General features: G+C 36.8%; 1 protein-coding gene across 6 annotated transcripts in view; it reads right to left on the bottom strand.

The window, feature by feature from the left end:
• The window catches only part of ZNF385B (zinc finger protein 385B), a 440,337-nt gene that overhangs the window by 11,963 nt on the left and 402,595 nt on the right, over positions 1 to 25,779 (bottom strand). For all 6 annotated transcript variants that reach the window (XM_058300557.2, XM_058300563.2, XM_058300565.2 and 3 more), the window contains one exon: positions 18,174 to 18,336. In XM_058300557.2, coding sequence (XP_058156540.1) covers positions 18,174 to 18,336 — 163 coding nt within the window. The remainder of the gene's footprint in view (positions 1 to 18,173; positions 18,337 to 25,779) is intronic.

Below are 25,779 nucleotides of genomic sequence, written 5' to 3'. Positions count from 1 at the left end.
CTTTTACCTTATTGATTCATAGGAATTCTTTATGTACCCTGAAAAGGAGTCCTTTGTCAGATCATGTATTACAAATCATCTCCCAGGTGTTTTTTTTGTTTTTGTTTTTTTAATAAAACAGGTTTAGCTAGGTTTAATAACTTCACCATAGTCACTCAATTAATAAATGATAGAGTATGGATTCAAACACAAGCTTCCTGAATCTTAAGACAGTGCTATTATTCCTCTTCTGTTATGATGGAGATTAGTCTAGGAATGCTCAGTCTCAGGAGTACTTTCTTGCAGACCTGACATTACTGAATAAAGGCAAGTGGATCTTTGTATATCTTAGTTATATGATATCACAGAAAGTATAGCACCTTATGGGCAAAACTTGGTGAGAACCAGTTAAGTCTGTTTTAATAAAATTTCTTTAAAGGTTGAAACTTTGTAACTCAAGAAAGCGAATGACAATAGCCTCTTAAAACTGCATTCCATGCAAAAGCTTGCTTAAGCTTTGTTTTCACTGAGTTTTTACTTCTTGGCTAATTTCTCAGCAGGAGAAAGGTCTCCATTTTCCCATGTGAAGTAAAATTTTCCTCGTATTTTTGTTTTGATAACATGCATGTTGATTTATCAAGTTGTACAAATAAAGCTACTAAGAGGTATTATTTTCTACCTCTGATAAATGGCAAAATCTTAAAAACTACGATAATCAAGAGAAGAAAGGATAAGATATAGACACCTATTTATACTGCTTGGTGCAGCTGAAGAGGGGTAAAACCATTCTGAATAATTTGATAATGTATATGAAGTTCATACAATTTCATCAAGTAAGCTCCCTTCTGGGAATCTATCCTAAGAAAACAACCATTCATCCATTCATCTATTCATCCATACATACATTGATCCAACAAATATTCATTGAACACCTATGATGCCATTATATATATATATTATACATACATATATAATTATATATATTCAAAAATATAGAAATTAAAAAGGAGAAATTTTATATATAAAAAATATATACTAATTTTATATATATATATACACACACACATATATATATACACACTAGTCTAGGCACAGAGGTTTGAAGAGAAAAAGGCCAAGTTCTTGACTTCATGGAGTTCATCATCTAGTGAGGGAGAAAGAGTGTATGTATGTGTGTGTGTGGAAACAGTCTCATAGTGATATGAGTGCTAAGAAGAAACATAAAGCAGAACATGGTGAAAGAGTTAGCCAGGCATGTCTCAGGAGGTGACAGTTGACAGAAACCTGAATCAAAAGATAGGAATCCTGAGTATACACCAACCCACAGCACTGATGTGAAGAAAGTGGCTATGGTAGTTGCTGAGGGCAGGGGGAGGGAAGAACAGATGTGATGTGGGGGCATTTTTGGGACTTGGAGTTGTCCTAAATGATACTGCAGGGACAGATGCTGGACATTATATATCCTGCCATAACCCACTGAATGTGATGGGGGAGAGTATAAACTACAATGTAAACTATTATCCGTGTGGTGCAGCAGTGCTCCGAAATGTATTCACCAAATGCAGTGAATATGCCACAATGATGAAAAAGGTTGTTGATGTGGGAGAAGTGGGGTGGGGTGTGTGTGTGGGGCATATAGGAACCTCTTATATTTTTTAATGTAACATTTTTTGTGATCTATGTATCTTCAAAAAAATACAATTAAAAAATTGATGGGGTGGGGCGTGGGGAGTGGGGTATATGGGAACATCTTATGTTTTTTAATGTAATGTTTGTGTGATCTATTAACTTGAAGAAGGTCAACCACCACAACAGGGAGCCAAGAGTGCCTACAACTGAAAGTAGGAGAATTGCATCCAGCATCCATGTGGAATCTAAGCCCCCTCTTGATATAGATGTGGAGAGGACACAACTATTCTAAGGTCTACAGGATGGAGGAATAGAGTATAGATTAGAGTGGACTTACTGATATTCTATTCATGAACTATTGTGATTAGTAATTGAAGAAAATGTGGCATTGGTGTGGAGAAAGTGGCCATGGTGGCTGCAGGGGGTAGGGACTGGGAGGAAGAGATGTGATGTGGGGGTGTTCTCGGGACTTGGAGTTGTCCTGGGTGGTGCTGCAGGGACAGTTACCGGACATTGTATGTCCTCCCATGGCCCACTGGATGGAACGTGGGAGAGTGTGGGCTATGATATGGACCATTGACCATGAGGTGCAGCGGTGCTCTGAGATGTATTCACCAAATGCAATGAATGTCTCATGATGAGGGAGGAGATTGTTGTTATGGGGGGAGGAGTGGGGTGAGGGGGGTGGGGGGTATATGGGGACCTCATATTGTTTGAATGTAACATTAAAAAATAAAGACAAAAAACAAACAAAAAAAGATAATTAAGAAACAAATAAAATTTTAAAAAAGATAGGAATCCTGGGAGGAAGAACATTCTAGGAAGAAAGAATAATAAGGACAAAAACATTGAAGTGAGAACGAGCAAGAACAAGCAGGCGAGTTCTCACATACAGTCTGGTACAGCATGGCAGAAATTTGAATGTAATCTAAGTATGATTACTCAGTAAAGGAGAGTGATGATCTGATTCATGCTTTTGTAATACTGTTTTGACTGCTTTGTGGAGAACAGACTGTGAAAAGATAAACACAGGGGGATGAATTAGGAGACAGCTGTAGTTATCCAGGAGAGAGATGATGGTTGCCTGGACCCAGGTGATAGTGGCTGAATACTGAGCAGTAGTTTCAGGGCTTATTTGTAGGTAGAATCTACCAGACTTACCCATTGATTTGATGTGGGCTATCAGAAAAAGAAATGAATTAAGGATGACTACTACGGACTTGGCATGAGCATCTGGTAAATAGTGGTACAACTTACTGAGATAAAATTTCTCCTTTGTAATTTCTATATTTTTGAAATATTCTATAATTAATCTGTAGGCTATATACTTAAATACGAATTTTACATAAGATTCAAAAAGTAATCTAGTAAGTGGATAAACAGGCAAACATAGTCATATACTGGCAACCAAAAGTTGAGGAAAGTAATTTTAGAGGCAGCACCTAATCCTGTTCTGTTCACACCCTTCTCTGCTCTTAGATATCCCAGAATAACCACTGTAGGATGAAGAAATAGCACTCTATATTCATCAGAAAATAAGCCTCTAAAACTGGATCCTAGGTTGCTCAAAGGCAAAAGGAAGTTCTACTAAAAGGAGAAAACTGTGTTTTATTTTCTCAGGTATTTCTGTATTTACATGGAATATCAAGAGTTAACCTCATTTTGAAATGAAATAAAGTACATTTTTAGAAATGTAGTTAGGATGCTAATAAAACTTCCTCATCTGTCAGCCAGGAAAACTTGGCTATTCTTAGTTTCATCTCTGATTAAACTCAAGCAAGTGACTTAAGTGATTGGTACTTTCATCCTCACAAGTGCAAAATACTACCATTTTCTCGCCGGGCTGTAAGAATCAAGGAGATTGTAAAGGTGAGGTAAGGACTTCAGGTGGAAGGCACAATGAAAATAACCCTGGGAGTAAGCTTAGGTGACTCCAACATAATGCTAATGAGGCCATGGTCATGGGCTCTGTACCACATTTGGGGGCTGTGCATTTCTAAATGTATGCCATTTATCACTAGGGACTGAAGAAAAAAGGTGGACCAGGCTTTACAAATAAATCACCACAACTGGTCAAACCCAGCTCACATCCCATGCCCAAAAGCAGTGGTTTTAATTTTTAACCTTTTGGGGAGAAATATTATTTGCTAATTTGCATATTAATTTTCATCATCATGATTTTAAAAGACTAAAATTTTAGATAGTGTTTTAATGATGTATATTTTGCCTTCAATGAAAATGCAATAAGCCCTCTGGCTACTCATTGTGTTGTTATTTACAATTTGTCAAAAAGAGTGAAAAACCAAGAACCTTGCTCATTTTGAATATTTTGAAGGTATTATTTAAATAATTTTTTTGGAAAGCAGAACTTTTTGGGCAATGCAATAATTACACAAAAATTATTTAAAATTCTGTAATCTTACAGATTAGATTTGCTTAAATTGGAATATATATAGTAGAAAGTTTATATACCTGGAGAAGAAACTCTTCACAAATTAGACAGACAAATGGAAAAACAGTGATTATATAAGGAGAATATACTCAGTCAGCTTCCCCATAGAAGCTCCATTCTTCTTAAGTCCTCTACCAATACTCCAAACCTCTTATTAACTGGGTGAGTTCACCCCCAATGCCCCTATTTTTTTTTTCTTCCATCTGCATCTATTTTCTTCATAGCTCTGAGCAATCGGTGTATGCTTCCACCTGGACTCTTTATCCTTTAACTCTCTTATATCTTCCCCTTAGCCTTGACTTCTTCCTTTTTGTCTACAAAATGCTGAAATCTCCATGTTCCAAAAGTCATTCCTTGACTCTCTTCATTTCTCGAGCTTCCCATCTATCTTCTCTCTGGTGTTGAACTTGAAGTGGTCCTCTGCAGAGGTTCTTTCCATTTCCTCTCCCCCATCCATCCTCTCCCGCCTGCGAAACCACGGGTCTCTCTTCAGTCTTCTCTTGCTTTGAGCATAAGCTTTTTCTTGAAATGCCCTTTTCCCTCCATGTCACACCACCATCCTTGCTTGGTTCTCCAGTCTCTACAATAGCTAATTCTAAGCCTCTTCCACTGTCCCCCATTCTTCTACCTGCCCCTAAATGTTGGCATCCTTAAATTCCATGCCCTTATCTTCTCCTTAGGGTTTATATGATCTAATTCATTCCAGTAGTTTCCTCTCCTCATTGACACATTCCTAAATTCACAAGCGAAATCTCTACTTTCCTCACAGGTTCAAGACCACTTTTTCCCAATAGTTGATGGAACAACTATTTCTGCATGTCTAATGGGCATTTAAAACTTAACCTGCTTGATTCCATATGGATGACCTGCTCTACACTGGGACCCTTACAAGTCAATCCCACCTCAATTGATGACATTACCAGATATGTTAGACTTGTCAGCAACGACTCGAACTCTTCCCTCTCATCTTTTACATTCCATCAATGACAAAAGTCTTTTGATGCTATAATCTACATATTTCTTCTTGAGCTTTATTCACCTTCCATCCAGCAGTCATTTACTCTGTATCTACTCTGTGCCACTGCCTCTGTTCAGGCTCTCATTGATTCTCTCTGGAATACCAAAACAAGCCAGTTTTCTTAGCAACTAAACTTGTATCCTGTTCTCTGCCAAGGTTTCTCATGAAATTATAGGTGTTCTATTTAGATATTCACCAGAGGTTTTTAGCCCAACAACCCATTTCTGTTATAGTCAATATTAAATTAATTAATGTACTTAAAAATTAAATATTAAATTAAATCATACTATATTCACCTGAGTTATCAACAATCACATGGTTGATGTATTTATACAAGAATTGTCTTTAAGAAATTCCACGTACATATCCTGGACATAATTTAATTCCCCCTAGGTGACAGATGGCCATCACTAACAGGGTCATTATGAAGGCTTTGTGTCATAGTTAAGGTACCACTCATGACTCATAAATCACCAGTGCACATAACCTCTACACCAGGTAGCCTGAGATCGACCTAGTACACTAACAGTCCTTTAGTCACCCACATAAGCTTCCTTCAACTAGATGCCTCATTTGGATTTGATCTAGCTCCAAGTGCCTCCAAGGGTTACCCAGGATAGTACAATCTAGGCTAGTTTATCTCAATTTACTAGCTAGCTGACTTATTTCATTAGTCATGGGACTTATTGATGGAAAATGTCTGATCTCGTGAACTGCTGGACCAGTTTTGGAAACTGAATGACTTCTCTATTTGGCTTCTGCCGTTTTGCAGATATAGAAAACAGAACAAAGGGTACTTAAGTGACAAGCCCAGAAACACAAATTAGGACAGTCATGAAAATTAAAGCTAGTTTTAAAAATTCTCATATCATTAAATATCACTGGGCAAATCTGATGCTAATGGGCCCTTCACATCAATGTCAAGTTAACATGACTTCAGCTAAATTTAAAAAACCGTCTCTTCAAGTACTGTTGAGTACTGTGAAGCCTGCTAATTCTTAGTTAACTATATTTATGTCTAATTTTCATATCTTGGCCTTTAGACTAATCCTGAAGTCTTTTTAGGATTACCTTTTAGTTACCTAAACAGTAAAGTGACTCTTTACTGAATCAGATTCTCTACGTACCTATCTTAACAAACAAAAAGTTTATCTGTTTTAAATAAGGTAGGACTCCCCAAAGTAAGGCGACTAATTTTCTAAGTTCGAAATAGGCCCTGAACTGTATTAATATCTTCCAGTAATTCTTGGCCAAATACAATCCTGACTGAGGATCTCCCTGCTGTTTCCATTTACAAGCCTATATCAACTGGATTCTAGCTTGGAGGATGTACAGCATGCAGCAATTTTGTGGTACCATGAAATGTCAGCTGCTGCCTTCCTTCTCTGAGCACCCCATGTCAAGGGACCTACTGTCCCTTGTGCAATTCTGTTATAGAACAGAAGCTGCCAGTCTCAGACTAGGACAAAATAGTGGCATCTCCAAATATCTCCATGTTGAAAGCCGGCAGCCTATACTTGGTATCAGTGACCTGGCACTGATGTTAGTGAACTTGTCAGTCTTTCCAGGTGAGCACAAAAGGGCTTGTTTGCTAGAGTTTGGATCTAATGAAAAGCTCTCTCCTATTTTGTGTAGCTTTCCAGCTATTAGATTTGTACAATAGAGAAATAATATTTCAGCTTCTTTAGATTGAAAAATTGCCCTTTTTCTGATTTGTCACAAAGATATATGAAACAGTTATTTCTGAGGCAGCTTTATTATGGAAAATAGGATAAGTAACTCATGTCACTCAAATCTTAAGAAGGTCCAGTAGAGATTCAGAAGTCAGGAAAAAGATTAAAAACTGATTTTTCTAGGTAGAATGAGGAGCAGATCCTTTTTCTTCCAAATCAATGGCCTTTTATAGAGGAAGCACAGATTGACAAGGTATGAGTAAACATTTGAGTCCTGCTCTTTCATTCTCCTTCTCTAGATCAGTAGAAAGTTTGGCTTTGACAGTCCAGACAGGGTGAATCCCAAACTGACAACGTAAAGTTCAGCCTGACAGCTTTTGAGGAAATGGAATCTTTCTTCATTTGGTCAGTGCAGAAATACTATTGCCAGGAAACAAGCTGATTGCCTCAGGCTACTCCAGGAGACAGGTATTGAACTCTCTCTCTTTAAGGACCTAACCAGGTACTGCCTAACTTAGAGTGGGCAGACATTCCGGGTTTGGACTGCCCAGGCATAAGAAAGCTACTAATCCATTAAACCCATACTAGCCATGCCAACCGTTTATTTATATTTCATATATAGCATTTGTAGCTAAATTCAACCTGCTTCATTATTTTTAAGTTGTCATAGCCAGCTTTACATTTAAGACCTAGAGCTTGCAGGAGAAAGTCTGTTGAAAATAAAAGGTCTCCTCTAAAAAAGTTGGGGACGGGTGGGGAGTGGATGTGGCTTAAACAATTAAGTGCCTGCTTCTCACGTGGGAGGTCCTGGGTTCAGATCCCGGTGCCTCCTAAAAAACAAAACAAAACAAAACAAAACAAAAGCAAACATCAAGCAAATAAACAAAACAAAACAAAAACCAACTCAGGGCAGCTTATGTGGCTCCCTGGTTGTAGCACTGGCTTCCCACATATGAAGTCCTGGTTTCAATTTCCACCCCGGTACCTCAAAAAAAAAAAAAAAAGTTATATTGGTTTAAGAGGCCTGGGCCCCCACAGGGGCTTGTCTGGGGTTCTGTACCATGCTTAGGCCTTTGGGAATATTTCTACATGGGGAATTATTACTGTGACCAGAGCAAGACTAAGCAAGAAACAGGTATGGCATTGCATTGCAAATTGTGGTCTTCAATACAAAAGAAATGGCCAAGAGTTTATCTATCCTATTCATGATATACAAATCTCATTAAGTCACTGGGAGAAGCAATTATAAAAATAGCATAGCATATGTCAAATAGAGAGGGGAAAACCCCCAAATCCTGTCACATTCAACAGGAGTTTGTAATTTGGGGTCTGTGTACCTCTAAGGGGTCCATGAACTTGGATGACAAATTACACATCCTTATTTTTATGTATCTCTAATTGAAATTATAACACATCCTTCAATTATGAATGAAGGCAACAAACTACAGTATTTTTAGCAGTGCCTGTAACTTTGTCACCAATAGAAATCAGATATTTTCATCATCATGGCTTCTTGGCCTTTTGGCTAAGATCATGTGCAGATATTTTCATTATATATTATAATTGTCATAGTAAGCTCAAAATATGGGTTCTACTCATTATCACTTTAAATTTATGTTAGCTATTAGATCCACTGCTAGATTTGGCATTATTACTATATTGTTGTATCATGATTTTTAAAAAATGATGAACTATTTCATAGAGAGATTGAGAGATGATTTTTAAAAGGGGTAGAGTTTTTTATCTGATTTTTATTATTATAATGAAAATACCCAATACTGATTGAAGTAATGAATCCACAACTCTGCGATTATACCAAATACCACTTTGTACACTTTGGATGGACTGTTTTATGAATATGTGTCAATAAAATTGATTAAAAATGATGGCTCTATTACAACATAACAGGTGCTTTGTTTTTTGTCAAACTATATATATATATATTTAAGACATCATTCTGAAAAGAGGTTCCTAGGCTCACTAGTCTGCCAAAGGAATCCATGGCACAGAAAGAGGTCCTCATCTTATTCTGCCATCACTTCCATCATTACCCAACATTTCAACCCCTCCCTAGCCACCATCCTAAATTCCCTTCCTTGCCTCAACTCTCTTTTCATGGTCTCAGTTATTTAAATGAGTTCTTTGAAGTACTGGTCTCTCTGATGAGACTCCTCTTCCTTTCTACTCCCAACTCAGGGCCCCTGTTAGCCTGGCTTACTTCTCATCCATTAGAGATTGAGAGTTCAGGCCTTCCCTTACTTTCCAGACTAGGCCAGGGTCCCCCTTCTGTTCACTTGTCAGGCTTCTCATCACTTGTTCTAAATTTACCCTTCCTGAAGATATGCTGCTCTCATGGTAGTAAGACCCAAGTCTGTCTGATTACCCTATGCCCAGTTCCTAGTGAGATGCTGGGTATACTGTGGGGCTTCAACTAATACAAACTACACAAATGAATAAACCATTTTGTAACTTTAGATCTAATATGCTTTGTAATGTTTTAATATATGCATTTTCCATGTTGCTACTTCTATTAACTTTAAAGCTATATCATATTCTATTGAGTACAAGTATTTTACTGAAATGATTTCCCTACTACTGATCTTCCTCTTTCCATTTCTCACTAATACAAGTAGTGCTACAATGGGCATCTTCATGAATAAAGTTTCATTTTCCTTGTTTTGAATTTAGGATTATTTCCTTGGTATAAATTCTAGGAAGAAGAATTAACTGGTCTAATAGAATGGGCATTTTTATGGTTCTTGATTTATTCTATGAAGTTGCTTTCCAAAAGGATTCTTACAATTCAAAATGCAATAAGTAATATAAACACAGTATCTGCTAATGATTTTCCCAAGTACTTAAAATTCTTCCTGGATATTAATCATTTTGTCTTATGGGTTATTCAAAGGATTGGGCAAAATTCTGGTTGAAAAGAATAAAGCAAATAGCTTGTCCTAAACTAAACTGCTGCAAATAAATTAATTTCCACATTGTGTAAAATTATTTTATTTATTAATTGAGAACTGGGACGAATATATTTATACTAATATTTGTGCTAGGAAGGACTTAGGACTTAAGTATGGTCATTTTACTAGTTAAATAAGCAAAAATCATCATCACAAGACTGATAGAAGTTCGAACATTTGAAAGCAGGGAATAAAATAATCTCTATTGTGTCAAAAAATTCTTAGGTTTATTTCATTTTATATTTGAAGGCAAGCAAATCTCATATTTTCATATTAGAGATGAAGTAATTAAGAATATATAAGAAAGACCAAAAACCATACACAAAGGAAATTTTAGCAAGAAACCAGAAATCAAATGTAGAGGTTGACAAGCTTCTCCTTATGTACTGACATAAATGCCAGCAGGGACATTGTCAGGCAGGGGCATGTCCTTTGATTTTAGGAACCAACCCAGCTCCAGACTTCTCAACATGGATGGAGCATCAGCAGATGAAGATGTATTGGATTGTCCCTTTTTTCCAAAACTATAATTCTACATAGAGCAGAATGTCACCCCACCAAGTGATACATCTATCTGATTGAATTCAGGGAAAAAGCACTAACCGGTGTCTACTCTTTCTGCACTGTTCACATTCTAGGGAAAGCACGAGGGCTATTTCATTAAATTCCACTTAATGATGTTCATTTAATTGATGTTAACTATGTCACTACTTTGTGCAGGATGGCGTACAAGGAGCTGCTTAGAATATAAGGGATGAGCTATATTAACCACTAGGAAGATGAGTAGAAAGTCAATTATTCCATTATATCAGAATGTGAAGAAGACCAAGAAGGTCCTTCTACCATCTCCAAATGTCTCACTGGGAGAGTCAAGCTCATCAAGCCTTAATGTCCTAGAATGAAAATACAAGTGCAAATAATTGCTATGAGGTAATAAAATAAGGAGATAAAGAGAAATGTAAGCATAGGTCACTATCCTGTGCCAGTATGGCATGAAGTGATCATAGTGCCAAAATAAGGACATTACTTTGAACAATGTTTGCTTTGTGGCTACCATTTATTGAATTTCTGTTACATAAGAGGCACTGAGCCAGGCATCTTATATATATCTATTAGCTCATTAATTCCAACAATTACCCTATAAAGTAAGTATTGCACTTCCATTTTACAAATGAAGAAACAAAAGGTCAGCTAGGGTGACCTGGCAAAAGTTATACTGTCATCAAGTGGTGGAACTACTCTCACTCCAAACTTAATGCTCCTTTTACTTTGCTACAGATGCAAAGAAGGTAAATGGTATTCAGGAATCATACTTCAGCTAATATATTCTTATTAAAAGTCACTCAAAATTGAATTTATTTTCCTCAATGAAACTATTGTAAGATAGGGTGGAGAGAGAAATAACACATCTTTCTGGGATGTCAGGCATCCAAGGTGTCACCTAGGGAGATATAATCTCAAACAGCCTTTGAAAAGCATGTGCAGTAAAGTCCATGAAACTTCATTTGAAGACAGCATAACATGGTGTTGGATTTGAGGAACTGCTGGGTGAGACTCTGGCCTTGAGACCATTTTCTAGCTGAATGACTCTGGACCATTATTTCCCCTCTATAGGTCTCAGTTTCCAGTATCCATCAGAGGACTGTTAGAATCATTACATACGATAGCGCAAAGAAAGTGTTTAACACAGTATAATACTCATGGAGTTATGTGTTAATTATTACTAGTATTGCTGCTAAAATTATGTTTTCATTTAAATCTAACAAGCTTGGATTTGATTTTCTGTAGGAGAGTATATGAGGAGCAGTATAATGGGAGATGATCATAGGTGACCACCAGAAGGGGCAGCTGTTACCTCTCATTGATAACAGCAAGAAAGGGCAGCTAAAATAAGATACTACAACAGGACCAAAAAAATAAGATCTGTAAGAACATCAAGAACAAGCATTTCTATTATGGTATACATTTTTGCTAAGCTCTTTCATAATCATTTTATTTGATCCAAACAAAAATCTTGTGATGTAGGGAGGGTTTCATTCCCACTTTATAGAGGCTCAGAGAATTAATTGCCTTCTCTAGAGTATCAGCAAGTCAAAAGAGCAAAGAGTACCACAATATAGAGAAGCACTGTCCAATATAGTAGCCATTAGCCATGTGTGGTTATTTAAAGTTAAATTAATTAAAATTAAATACAATTGAATATTTATTTCCTCAGGCACTAGCCATATATTAGGTGACCAACAGCCATGTGTGGCTAGCGGAATTCATGTTGGACAGTCCAATTATAGATTATGTCAATCTTTGCAGTAAGTTTCCTTGGGTGGCACAGGTTCTTCAGAAATGAGAGCACCAGTCCACTACTATACAGTGCAATGCCCAGTATCCATAACAGTGAACATGAGTCTCTGAGAAAGAAGTCATGAAAGAGAAAAATAATTTTTAAATGTTTCTATAAAAAATATTTAAGTAAAGCTTTATAATATAAGGCTAATTTTAATTTGTGTGGCACTGGACTGTAAGCCTCCTGAGAAGTAGGTCTAGAATCCCAATAAGTGGCTAGGGTTGTGCCCTGCATTCTGCATCTACAAATATTTATTGAGTAGCTCTATTTGATCATCTACTCATGCCAGAAAACTATGTCACTGTAATAGAATTCTTCCTGAAACAAGTAAGTAGAATGTCATAAAAATATAAGTAATAACCTTTGCTAGAATCTCAAGGGCATTTATGGTTGTGCATTTACAAAATTATTCCATGAACACACAAAGTTCTTTTAAATTCTAATATCTTTTCAATGAAGAAATGTTGTAAATAAATGTAATGAAAAGGGATGAATACTACTTAAAAATAAATATGTCTAAAGATGAGAAAAGTTTTTGATAGTGACAAACTTCAACAAGGAAAAATCAGAGCTTTTTGGAATGTTTACAACTTACCTCCAGTAAATCATAACTTAACAGATCCTCAGTAATTCATAAGTCATTCCCAACTTTTGGCTTACTTTGCCAGACTATACTGGGAAACAGCTTTCAGAAGTGGAGAAACTAAGAGTAAATTTCATTATTTCGAAGTAATATAAAATGCTCAAAAGTTTCACAAGTTGGATTCCAGAGGATAAGACACTTAACTGCTTAAGAATCTTCAGTCTTTCCAGGCAGGATGCTGTTGTCAAATTCAAGGTGCATGGGTAAAGATGGAGGCAGTTCCAGTTTTTAAATTGACTTTGAAAGTCTTCATGATATATGTACATTTGATGAACTATGAGTCAGTATAATGGTCTGTTCTCTTTAGACAGATGAGACTCCTTTATGTTCTACACGACTGTACTCCAGAACTTCCGATTTAGATGTTTGTCATAAATATAGTTAATCTATTATTTTATTGGGGATACTAAATCTCAGCCTCCGGGATTTGGATAGATGTATGCCAAATTTATGATGACACTTGTCTATAAATGACAGGCACCACCAGAGCAGAAAACTATCATTTTTTCTACTCAACAGCACAAGGTCCTGCTGCTAGAGATGGAACGAGGGAAGAGGCAGCTAAGAAGACCTTGCTGGCTAATCGATGGTGTATAGCAGCAGTCAGTGGAAATGAGAACTTGGCCCCATTTGTAACACATAAAAACTATGAAACATATGGGAAACCATAAAAATGACAAGGCGAGGGCCTCCATTTGTATCCTTGGAAGAAAAACTCTTTGATGAAATAGAAAATACATGTTCAAAAGGCAACAGAGTGACCATTAAAATCTGAACTGCACCCTTTCCAGGGAAATCATACTAATCTACTGGTTGATAACTACTCTGGGTTCACACCTGAGGAACTGCCACCATGCAAAGCATAGCCCGCTAAGAACTAAAACGAACTGTTTTGTGGGATCTTACCCTCTATCCCTCCCTATGTCTTTCCTGACACTCTCATGTCACAGTCTTGATAGATTATGGGTATAGGATAGAAACAACCTCCCTGTCCTCAGTGGAAATCTTTTAGACGGAATGATTCAAAATGCTACTGAAAACGTGGACAGTGTTCATGACAACTCAACTGTACCCTTTCAGAGGCAGTTCAAAGTTTCTGCCATATTGATGATGCCTGTTCCCAGCATTAACCTCTATCTCAATTTGGCTCTATACAGGTAAAGCACACCATTGTCAGGCAGGAGCTTTGAAAATATGTGTCATTTGTCAATTACCTGAAATGAGTGTTTTTATTCAAATATGCCTTAAAAAGATCTGTAACTGCTAAAGCTTTATTTTATTTCAGTTAAAGACACCACACTGCACAGGTACTAAGGATTTCAGTAAAGCAAAGCCTTAAGGGCCCTTTATTTCACTACCAAAGCTCCTACCAAAAAAGTATCAAGTCAACAAACAATTTAAAAGTAATGTATGGTCCTTATTAATTCCCAAAAAAGTGGCTCACTGATTTCTGATTTTGCCCTTTGAAATACTTGCATTTATTCCTTCATGTCTGAGAAGTTTAGAAATAATGGGAATAATAAGTATGTAACAAGAAGCCCTGAGCTTCCTCTTCTGACTCTACTGGGATTTCAGTTGGGTTAAGTAATATACTTAACTTTACCAAGACCCAGGTTCTTCATTGTTACCATGTTTTTGGGAGCAGCTTGATGGTGGCAACTATGTATCATATCTCTTTATATCCCTAATATTCGGTGCAGTAAAAACATCACTGGACTGGAAGCTTTTTGAGGATAAGAAAATGACTTTCCCATCATTGTTGTATCCCAGTATTGGCAAATACACTGATATACTATACTATTAATATAGAAAATAAATATTTATTAAGTGATTAGATATCAAGTTTGTTACATGAATGAATAAAAGAAAAGATGTGAACTTCAGCCCTACCTATCTCACAGGGTTGTTTTGAGTTTATATGAAAATACATGTTACTGAATGAAAATATTTACATGCCCCTTTCGTTATATCTCACGGAGAACATGCTGGTTCCATCATCTTTGCTATTAATTGCATTTATCAATACTTTTTATAGCATTTTGAATCATTCCATTTGTTCTTCAACTGTTTAGAAAGCAACTGATTAAAGGTTGTTTAGCTCTAAATAGCTTTATATAATTTGAACTAGAAATATATTACTTCCATCTTGATATCTAATTAATTTTTAAAAACATCTAGCACTAAAGCCTAGACATATGGACCATTAGGTTGACTATCACAATAGTTTACTATTTTCAAGAAAATAAGGTTTTTCGAAGGCTCTGTATTGTTTGAACCTGTTATGAGTTGTTAAATGCTGTCACAAGATACTTCAATTTGATGTATGGGACCTATTACAACAGGGAAGTGTGCTGTCATATGGCATTATGACACTTGAACTCAAGGGAGAAATTTGGGTAGAGTACCTCGCCCAATATGTTCTAGCTGTCTTCCTGAAGCTGCCTAATGCTTGCTGTGTTTTGACCTTAATTCTCCCAAAGCACATTTGTCTTCCCACCCAGCATGTTTGAACTCCCACTGATGCATCATTAAAGAGTTGGGACAGATCCTCGGAGACTATGAAGCCATTTCTTTGGATTTCACATTTAATTCCACCTCAACTTCTAAAAAGTGAACAGGACAGCTATTCTTACTTAAATGCCTTTAATGAAACATATTTAAAATTTTTTTCATCCATGTAGTCAGAGCTTCTCACAGTAAATGTAATTCCTGCTATTATAGTTTCAACTCATTTTGTTGACCTGAAGGGAAAATAAAAAACTTGCCATGATACCCTGAACTTTTAATATGAGAGAATCTTCTAAAATCCTCTAAAAATGCACAGATCTACAAACATTTGCCAAATTATGCCTCCAAATGTAACATAAAAGAGAGAAATGATTGTCTCAAGTGTCAAAACAGCAGGTAAAGAACACTTTCCTAGTTCTTAGATTGTTAGATCACTACATAGAATAAATAATTTGTGCTTTCAAGGAGGAGAGAGGCCATCTGTGGGACCATGCCCTTTGTTAGATACTCTGAAATGACACCTTTGCCTTGACTGATGTTCAGTGAATCCCAGGATGCTGCTCTTCCAGGAGATTCTTCTCTTAGCAGTTATTTTCTTTCGCACAATATTTGCCCTCATTGAACAATATGTTGCTAAATTCATGATGGTAAAACATGAGAGAATGGAAACTAAATGAGTCAATCTTATGGATTTGTGAATGCCTAGATATTTGAAATCTGGCAGCTGAGAGGGCAATTAATCAATGTTTTCATTCAAATATCTAAGAATAACGGGTTCTTACATCTAGATCTTAGTTCTCACTCTTCATATGTATGTCTGCTATGTCTGACCCTGGTGTACTCCTATTGATTACGAGGCAGAAACAATTGCTTAGAGAGTCCCTTCATTTCACAGAGCATCTGCTAGCATCTGCGCATAAGAATAAAAACCTTGTTCATTAAATTTGATTTCAAAAGATATTCATTGGGTACCTTGAGTGACTATGATTCAAATCTCTTTGTTTGGATTTTTATTTCCATCTTTCACTCTTTTCTTGGTTTTATCCCCTAATTTCTGACTTTTTCTTCAACTTTCTTTCCTTCTCCATTTAATTAATTATCTTGTTTTTTAAAGGTGGTTCTTCTTTATTTCCACTTTTAATGCTCTTTTCTGCTTAAAATATTTACTACTATTCCTAGGGTAAACCCAATTCTCATATAATATATATTTTAAGTAGAGCACTGAGCATACTCAATAACAATGTTGGAACGTTGACAGTACCTACTAACTCTGTTATTGGCTCAAGCCACAAAATAAACTGAAAGAATAGAGTGGCACTAACCTCCATTATTTTATCATTTTATTTTTAAGTACTGCTGGAGGTGAAGAGCATAATTCAAGTAATAAAACCTCTGACAGAGTATTGTTTCATAAAGGCAGCAATATCCCACAGACAATGAAACCAGGCAGGAAGTCAGGAGATTGAGCTTGCTCTTCCAAACACTGGGTAACCTTCAGCAAATAACTACCACAGTGTGTACCATGTCTTGGTACGCTCTTTTTAAAAGTGGAAACAATATTTGATCCTAATATCTGACACAGGGAGGTTTAAGATTAATGAGATAATCTGTGTAAAAAGTCTTTACTCTTTGGAAAGGAATAAGTGCTATATAATAATCCAATATTTATTATTAATACCCATTCATCAGATGAGTTTAGTGGTTTTATCACACAAAGAATAAAAAGTCATTTTTTTTTGGTTTTTTAACTAAATTTGGGGTAACTCACTCCTTGTAGGCTGCAGAGCTTTTGGAACCAGCATTAGTGAGAATTAATCACTAATGGTGCCTTTCCTTCATCAACTCTTTGTCTGAAGAGGCTTTCATGAACCTTCTTTTTACAGAAATGGATTTGTTCTTCTCCAAAGGCCTTGCACAGTCATGGGAAAGCATTTTTAAAGTATCCTCCTCAAATTCTATGATGATTTGGAGAACAGAAGAGAATCAGCAGTGTGTATGTTTGTGTATGTGTTTTACCCAACAAAAAAGTGGTCCTAAAAAGGTTGACCATGAGGGAAATTTCCTTTGACACTGTTCCTCAAAATTAGCCACTGAAACAAGATGACATCATGGGCCTTAGGAGCAGATATGAGAGTGTGAAAAATTATTAAACATCCAATTTCATGGAATCCATGCTAGAAAAATGAAGTTGTTTTCTCTTTCCATTGATTCATTAAGTTTGCACTTACTTAGAGATAATGCTGACTCACTGGGACTATGAAATATAGTCTCTTCTAGAAAGGCACTTCCATGAGTAGCCTATTCCCAATTATATAAAGTTCTTCTGCTAGTCAATTCATAATTTTGTAAATAGCTGCCTCAGAATCCTTGAGTTCATTTGTAACTCTGAGGAGAACTTCAAAAGGGTGTTCAAAAACAAAAATCTTTTATTACTGAACACATGCCCAGATCAATTCAGTAATGCTATTACTCTCTCAGAAACTACACTCTTTTGTCCCTCCCCCATCCCTTCCCTTGTCTTTACTGGGGTAAGAAAATATAAAAATATCTATTAGTAAACAAGTTTAAGAATGGCTTCACTGAAAAAGTCTCTAGTAAAAACCAAACTTGAAAGGAATAGAAAAGAATAATAATTCACTCAGTATTTTAGATCCATTTCCTGATTTTTGTTTAAACACATTGAGACCAAGTAGCCTCTTTTTACTTTCATGGATATTTACTTATATATAGATTTACACACATTCATACATATATACTTAAATATATATATTTAATACCACAAAATGGTAACATATCAAATGCTTAGATTCTGTGCAAACACATAATCTTCCTGTGAAGGAAACATGTTAATATTATAAAAATAAGTCATGGAACATAACATGCAACAACTGAGGGGGGAGAATGGGATCAGGGCAGGGGGAAGGGAGGAACGTAATGAATGTAAAGAACAAAAGTGTCCTTGACCTGATTTGTCAGAGCTGTTGCCTGTGATTGGAGTGATGGTGCAGCTGGGATTAGCCTTTGCGCTGTCCTTGGAAGAAACCATTTTTGGCTTATTTTTCATTGCCTCTAGTGCTTTGACCTTCTTGGCATGTTTACTTCCTTTGTAGTGGGCCTCGGCCTGGCTCTACAAAGGAGAACAAATCAGGCTCATTTTTTACTACTTACAAACGCCACAATGGATGATCATGCAGGAAAAAGAAATACATTGTCATAGGTAACACAGACATTTGCAACTCTACACTCTACTACATTTTTAGCTTTTCATCAAGTGATAGACCAGTATCTAAGAGGTTTTAGCATTTAGAAAACTTCCATATAACACAGAACACCCATGTCTTTAAGAAACCAGATGTTACATGAGAGGACACAGCAGGGCTAAAGGCAAAATTGTGACTAAGGTGAACTTTGTCATTAGTGCCCCCCCACCATTGGCCAATTGGTATGACTTTTCAAACCAAGGGCCTCAGCTTGGCTGGCAGCAAGCTTCTTGAGTGCCCTGTCAGGACATTATCTTCTACAACTACTTCATTTCATTTCCCTTCAGCTAAAAACTTGTCTGCCCTGTATCTACTTTCTTCTGGACTCAGCTCTGAAACCAACTGATCTGATAAAGTGACAAATTAATAGATACTAGTAAGTGGAAATGGCACTGTGTTTTGGAGACATCTACATGTTCCTCATACAATTTTTTATGATTCTAGTTCCAAAGATAGATAATATAAGCCACAAAGGAGGTAGGGACAATCCTTACTTCAGATCTTAGACGTGATTCTGAAGACAAAGCAGTTAGTGGTAAATTCATATATACAAAAAGCAGAGGTAGAACTCTGACTTCAATACTAGATCAAAAGGAAAAAAAAAAAAAGATAAAGAAAACTATTAAAAAATCTCCAAAAGACAAAGAAAAAATTACTGAAAACTGAGAAAACATTTAGTCAATTTAATGACATTTGGAAATATCTCCACTGCTTATAGAATAAGGCTTTTATCTTTTTGGCATCTAGTACAATCTACATATTAACAAAAGAATCGAAGTATATTCACTTCTATTTCATTTGGACTATGCCCTGAAATGTAAACTACACTTGGTAGCAAAATAAAATAAAATGTATTACATGGTATATTAGCTTAGTTATAAAGGTGAAATGGATGATGTCTTTCATATAAAAAAAGTTTTTGTTAGAGCATTTCTAAAATAATAAATTTTTACATCTGTTTTTCTTTATATACCTGTATGTGTTTGAGAATGATTATACAAACATTTATCAATTTTTCTTAGCAAGGGAAGTGGATGTGGCTCAAGTGACTGAGCTCATGCCTACCACATGGGAGGTCCCAGGTTCAGTTCTTGATGCCTACTAAAGAGGATGAGCAAGACAGTGAGCTGACCCAACAAGATGATGCAACCAGAGACACAAAGAGGAAAACATAATGAGAGACACAACAAAGCATGGAGTAGAGGTGGCTAAAGTGATTAGGCACCTCCCTCCTATCTGGGAAGTCCTGAGTTCAGTTCCTAGTGCCTTCTAAAAAGATGATGAGCACACAACGAACAGACAATGAGGGGGTGGGGAGATATCAAATAAATCTTTAAAAATAATTTTCCTTAGCAAGTAGGATGCTGGTGTTGTGTATCTGTGTGTCCATGTGTGCAGGAAGACGTGACAGTGGACAGAATAGGTACTCTATCCTTAGGGCCAATGAGGCTTCCCACATACTTAAGATAAAAAGTGTGTAGAGACATACATCTGCAAGGATGAGCTAACACAGCAAAACGTGCATGTCGTGGGAGATGCAGAACAGTAATATGCAACCAGAGGGGAATGGTATTAATGACACTTCCTAAAATTGGTAAATTTTGATTTTAGATTAAAAGAAAAGGATAAATATGAATCGATAGAAGAGAGCACATTTCTGGTAGGAGGAAGTTGGCCTAAGGAAAGAACTCAGGGATTGGAGTGTTGGTCAGTGAGGGTTATGGCTGGAGAGGGGTTTGTAAGGACTCGTGGCAGAACATTTTTAACATAATGCCAAGGAACCTAGATGTGCACAGGATTCCACGGAAATGAGATTCTCAAGCACAGATATGATGATGTGATTTCCAAATGCAGAATATTTCCACAAAAGTATTTACTATATGTTTGTTGACTGAAAAGAGGAAAGAGAAGAGATGAGACAGATAGGAAAGTAGCAGGGAAAATGATTCTTTGGTAAAATGATAAGTGGAGAGTACAAATCTGATATTTTAAAATCCTAATTCATAATGAGATTATGGATTCCTTGAAGCCTTGGTTATTATCCTTTAGTCTTTCTTCTGCCCTTTACTCAAATGGATCCATGTAAGTTTGGACTATTAGATTCCAAGTATATTCCCAACATTCCATAACTAGACTACATCATTTAAGCTTACTTTAGTGTGTTGTTGGAGTGTTTCTTCTGATATCCCCACTTATAAGTTCCCCTCCAATTCACCAGGTACGTGTTTCTTTACTACCTCCTGACATCTCTCCATACTTGGGCCAGCAGAAGTGGTGATGGTCAGCAGTGCTTCAAGATCTAGCATCAATTCCAGAACTTGGTGAGGATAAAACCACTTTCTCTTAGTTCATAAATGATGCACATGAAGTTATTTATGCCAAACATTACATGTGATGCAACCAGAAGTCTCAAGGTTCATGCAGTGAGTTAAACATTATACTCGTGTTCGCTTTCCCATCTGAGCTGGGGATTGATGATAGATCCACTGCATTCTGTTTTCAGTGTTTCTCAGTTCTGCTGTGGTATTTCTTGCGGGGTGGGAGGCAGTAAAACAACATATTTTCTTGGTAGTTGTGTGATCTAAGGACAGGTTTTAGTTCTTTATCATAAGTAAAATTTATCAGCGGTTTCTCTAGTTTAGAATCCCAATCACCCAAGGCCTTGCACTGCTTGCAGTTCCTAAATTTTTGAATATTTTTTATTAAAGAAGTTGTAGGCTTACAGAAAATATCATGCACAAAATACAGAGTTCCCATATACTCCCCTCATGAATATCTTTTCATAAATATGTTTTTAGATCATCCTTGACTTATCAAGGCTCTTACTTGGTTTCCTCAAGGACTTCTCCTGATGTTCTCTAATTAGCAAGTTGGGGGGAAAAAAACAATTCCAAGGAAGAAGGAAAGTGTAACATTATTTTTAAGTCCTTTACCAACCAAGAATGGTTAAACCCAGTTAATATAGTTGGATAAATGTAAATGAAGAAAATATACAAATAAAAATTTAAAAACGATAATATGAAATAATAACTAATATTGAGAACTGTGCCAGGCATGGTTCTAAATGCTTTACATGAATTAGCTCATCTAATTCCCAAAATGCCCAATTTTAGCCAGCATTTACAAATGGGAAACTGGGCATAGGAAAGTTAAATAACATATCAAAGGTCACACAGACAAGTATAAAAGCCACTTAGTCGATCCAAAGGTTGTCATGCGCACCCTTTTTAAATTATATATCCACACATTTTACATACACATACCCACACTCAGATGACACTATACTTTTATTTGGAATAAAAAATTACACACAGAGAAAGCATATTTCTTTTAATGACTCAATGAATGATTATATATATATATATATATATTTTAAGATTTATTTATTTCTCTCCCCTCCCACCCTCCACCCCGGTTGTCTGTTCTCTGTGTCTATTTGCTGTATCTTCTTTGTCCGCTTCTGTTGTTGTCAGCAGAACGGGAATCTATGTTTCTTTTTGTTGTGTCATCTTGTGTCAGTTCTCCATGTGGGCAGCGCCATTCCTGGGCAGACAGCACTTTGTTTCGCGCTGGGCGGCTCTCCTTACGGGGCGCACTCCTGGCGCTTGGGGCTCCCCTACGCGGGGAACACCACTGCGTGGCAGGGCACTCCTTGCGTGCGTCAGCACTGCACATAGGCCAGCTCCACACGGGTCAAGGAGGCCCGAGGTTTGAACCTCTGGCCTCCCATGTGGTAGACGGACGCCCCAACCACTGGGCCAAGTCTGCCGCCCGAATGAATATATTTTAATGCCATGGAAGTTTCCATAGGTAGGAAGTATTTACTTAATTTATGGGAAATACATTAGCAAAATACATTAGGCCTGGTCCTCTTCAAGAATAGCTAAGAAATTCTCACTTTTTAGATTTATAATGATTTCTACAAGATTATAAGGAAACCATCTAAAAACTCATCTTTCCAAGGACACTAAAGAGTACAAAGTTACTTTGGTGTCCTTTGGCTTGAGAAACATGGGTTCTCTAAATAAAACCTATCACTAGATAAGGAGAGTGTCATTTCCTCATTACTATGGCCTGGCATCACTGCAGAAAGTTAACAACATCAATTAGCACTTGAGATAAAGATCCAGCTGAGTTACATCTCACTGGATGACAAGATCGAAAGAACTCTCCATTGCCATAATCCATTTTCCTTTCGAGTTTTGGAAAAATGGAGCAGAAGATTGTGGACTGAAGTCAGAGTGGCAGGAACCACTCACTCATATCTGGCATCCTTCCAATTCCCTAGTGGTATTCCTGATAGTGACACTTTGCTATTCTCAGTCCTGTATCTGAGGGAGTGTCAACAGCTTCTAAATGCTTGGCAAATCTTCAAGTGAAACTGAAATACTGTTAAAAAGCAACAAAATTAACCTGACTTCATTAGCTAGCAATCTCCTTAATTGAAAATTGGAAGAAAACAGGACAAGGGCCAGAAAACCCATGAACTAGACAACACAATCAAGCCTGAACAACAATGACTCTTGCATCACTCACTTCAAAGTCAAGCCAACTTACTTTACACTACAATGACTAATCAACAGACACCTGTCAGACTTGCTGTCTCCTTCCCCTTCAAAAGCGCTACTGTGCCCCCAAGAGGCGCTTACCAAAGAAACCTCTTAGCTAAGAACTATCAGAATTAGAATTGCCTACACCACCAAACTGACCACCAAATAGGAATTCATCAGTTTCTAGGTTCTTTTTTCAGGCTCTAAGCGGCCACTACAGTACCTACTACTTATAAATGGATTTGACAGGAAATGACATCCTGGAATATTTTTTCTTCCATTAATCTCAATCTTTTTACTAAAACCCTTCACTTTCCCAAATGCTAACTTAAGATGCCACTGGTCCAAACAAAAATATAAAAAATGAGGTGATTGCTTTGAAAATAAAAATGTAGTAAAATATTCTCAATGAGAAATTCTAAAATTCAGCATCTTTACATTTCAAGTTTTAAACTTATTTCTAATTTGGACTTCAGAGAGAAAGGAAGGAACTAGAAACAGGATGCTAAACTGTGTTGACTTTGTATGGAATAAAAAGTGCCAAACTCACACTCAAAGAGTGGCATGGGAAAGGCAATGTACCTGGTTAAAGCACCCAATTATCTATTTAATAAGAGAAACAACTTTTTGCATTGTAAAAAGTAATTAAGAGGGAAGCAGCTGTGGCTCAATGAGATGAGCTTTCGTCTACCATATGGGAGGCCCTCAGTTCCCAACCTGGGGCCTCCTTGTGAAGGCAGGCTCGCCCACAGGCTGTGGAGTGCCGGCCATCCCGCAGGCACCGCTGAGACCTGATTCAGCAAGGTGACACAACAAAAAGAAGAGAGACAAGTGAGAACACAGAAAAGCCCACAGCGAATGGACACAGAGAGCAGACAGCAAGCAAGCTGCAAGGGGCGGTGGGGGGAAATAAAATAAATAATAATAAAATACAGACACAGAAGAACATACAGCAAATGGACAGAGAGAGCAGACAGCACACAAAAATAGCCACGTGGGAGGGGGATTAAAAAAAAAAGTAATTAGAGTCTTTCTAGCAGTGAAGACTGCCCCACAAAAATATGCCTCTCACAAAGGTGCTCCTTCATCACTCTCCAGAAGAAGTGAAGAGGAAATACAAGAAATGCCTGGTGCAGAGCCCCATTTCCTACTTCATGGACATAAAATGCCCAGGATGCTATAAAATCACCAGTCTTTAGCCATGCATAAAGAGTGGTTTTGTGTGCTGGCTGCCCCACTGTCCTCTGACAGCCTACTGGAGGAAGAGCAAGGCTTCCAGAAGGATGTTTCTTCAGACAGAAGCAACACTAATGGCACCCTGAAGCAAGATGAGTGGGACACCATCCCAATAAACATTTTGGATGTAGAAAGGTAATTAGAGCTGTTCACATAATTAAAGAAAATACATCATTAAAAATTTTGGCATCTGTTTTTTTCACCCTCTTGGGACCTTATATTTCAAAGCATTGATTTAAGGGAAATAGTAGAAGTCAGTTAATTTTCAGAAAATACACATGCAAAAGAAAACAGATATCATACGAACTACCATTGAAAGAGGCTGAACTAATAAGGGGACAACCTGATTATTTATTCTACAAAAAATTATTTCATCCTGCCATGTGCTAGACATCATGAAAGATTGAAAAAAGAAGACCCTTACTCTTGGGAATGGGAGCTGGAAGGAAAGACATTCATATGAGTAACTGTAATCCAAAGCAGAGAGTGGAATTGTAAAATGGGAGGTACAGAGCAACAAAGAGTTACAGAGGGAAAATTGGTCTAGACATCTTGTTGTCTTTTGTCTTTCTGTAATGGTTTTTGTTTTAAAAGACTGATGTTTATTAGAGGATTAAACAAAAATACAACATACTAAGTGTGCAAAAAAAGAGCAATAACAAAAGAAAATTTCCTTTGGCACAAACTTTCATCCTTACATTCTCTCCTATTTTGTGCTACTTTGTTCTTTCCATTATACAGTTAAACAGCAAAACCATGTTAATTGTGTGTATATTTAAGAGATGCAACTATGGGTTAAGTCTTCATTTAATGTAATTTTGAAAGGTTGGTTTTGGTTTTATAGAGCATTCTGTATACTTGTTGGGATATACAAATACTTGATGTGCTGTGTAATAAAGATAACGTTAACATTTTTTAAAAATGGAGGGAATTGAAAAGTTTCATGAAAAGGTGGCATCAGAGCTGGGTCTTGCTACATGGGCAGGATTCTGAAGAAGCAGTGTGCAGTGGAAGGCATTCTGGACAATAGTCCTAGGGAATGAAGTTCTGTGAATCCTGAAGTTCCCTGGGCACATCCACTTTTTAGTTTAGTTAGAGCACAGAGACACAAAGGGAACAACAGAGGAAGCTTGCCACATACTGCTACCTTGAAAGTGATTCTTCCCATAAAATGGAAAATTTATAACAGTATCTTACTCTTAAAAAGCAAATGTTCTATTTGTAGGCATTTTGTAGAGAAAATGATTATGAAGTTAGATGTCTCTTGCATCACCAATTTTATTCTCTGCTCCACACTATAATCCAGTATTAAAATAACTAAAATATTTATATTGAATCTTTAATAACTATTTGAGATAAAAGCATGGGACTTAAAATACTATAGTTAAACATATTAAGAAAGCAAACGAAAGAGTACTGAGTAATAACAGAAATAAGTACTTGAATCTTTCTTTCAACAAAAAATGACATAACTATTAAAATGCCTTTTTTAATTAAAAAGTATTTTTAACTATTAAAATGGTC

This window comes from Dasypus novemcinctus, chromosome 7, assembly GCF_030445035.2.
Source record: "Dasypus novemcinctus isolate mDasNov1 chromosome 7, mDasNov1.1.hap2, whole genome shotgun sequence".
NCBI classification, from domain to species: Eukaryota; Metazoa; Chordata; class Mammalia; order Cingulata; family Dasypodidae; genus Dasypus; species Dasypus novemcinctus.
Note: the sequence above shows the minus strand (reverse complement) of the source record. Positions and strands in the feature narration are given on the sequence as shown.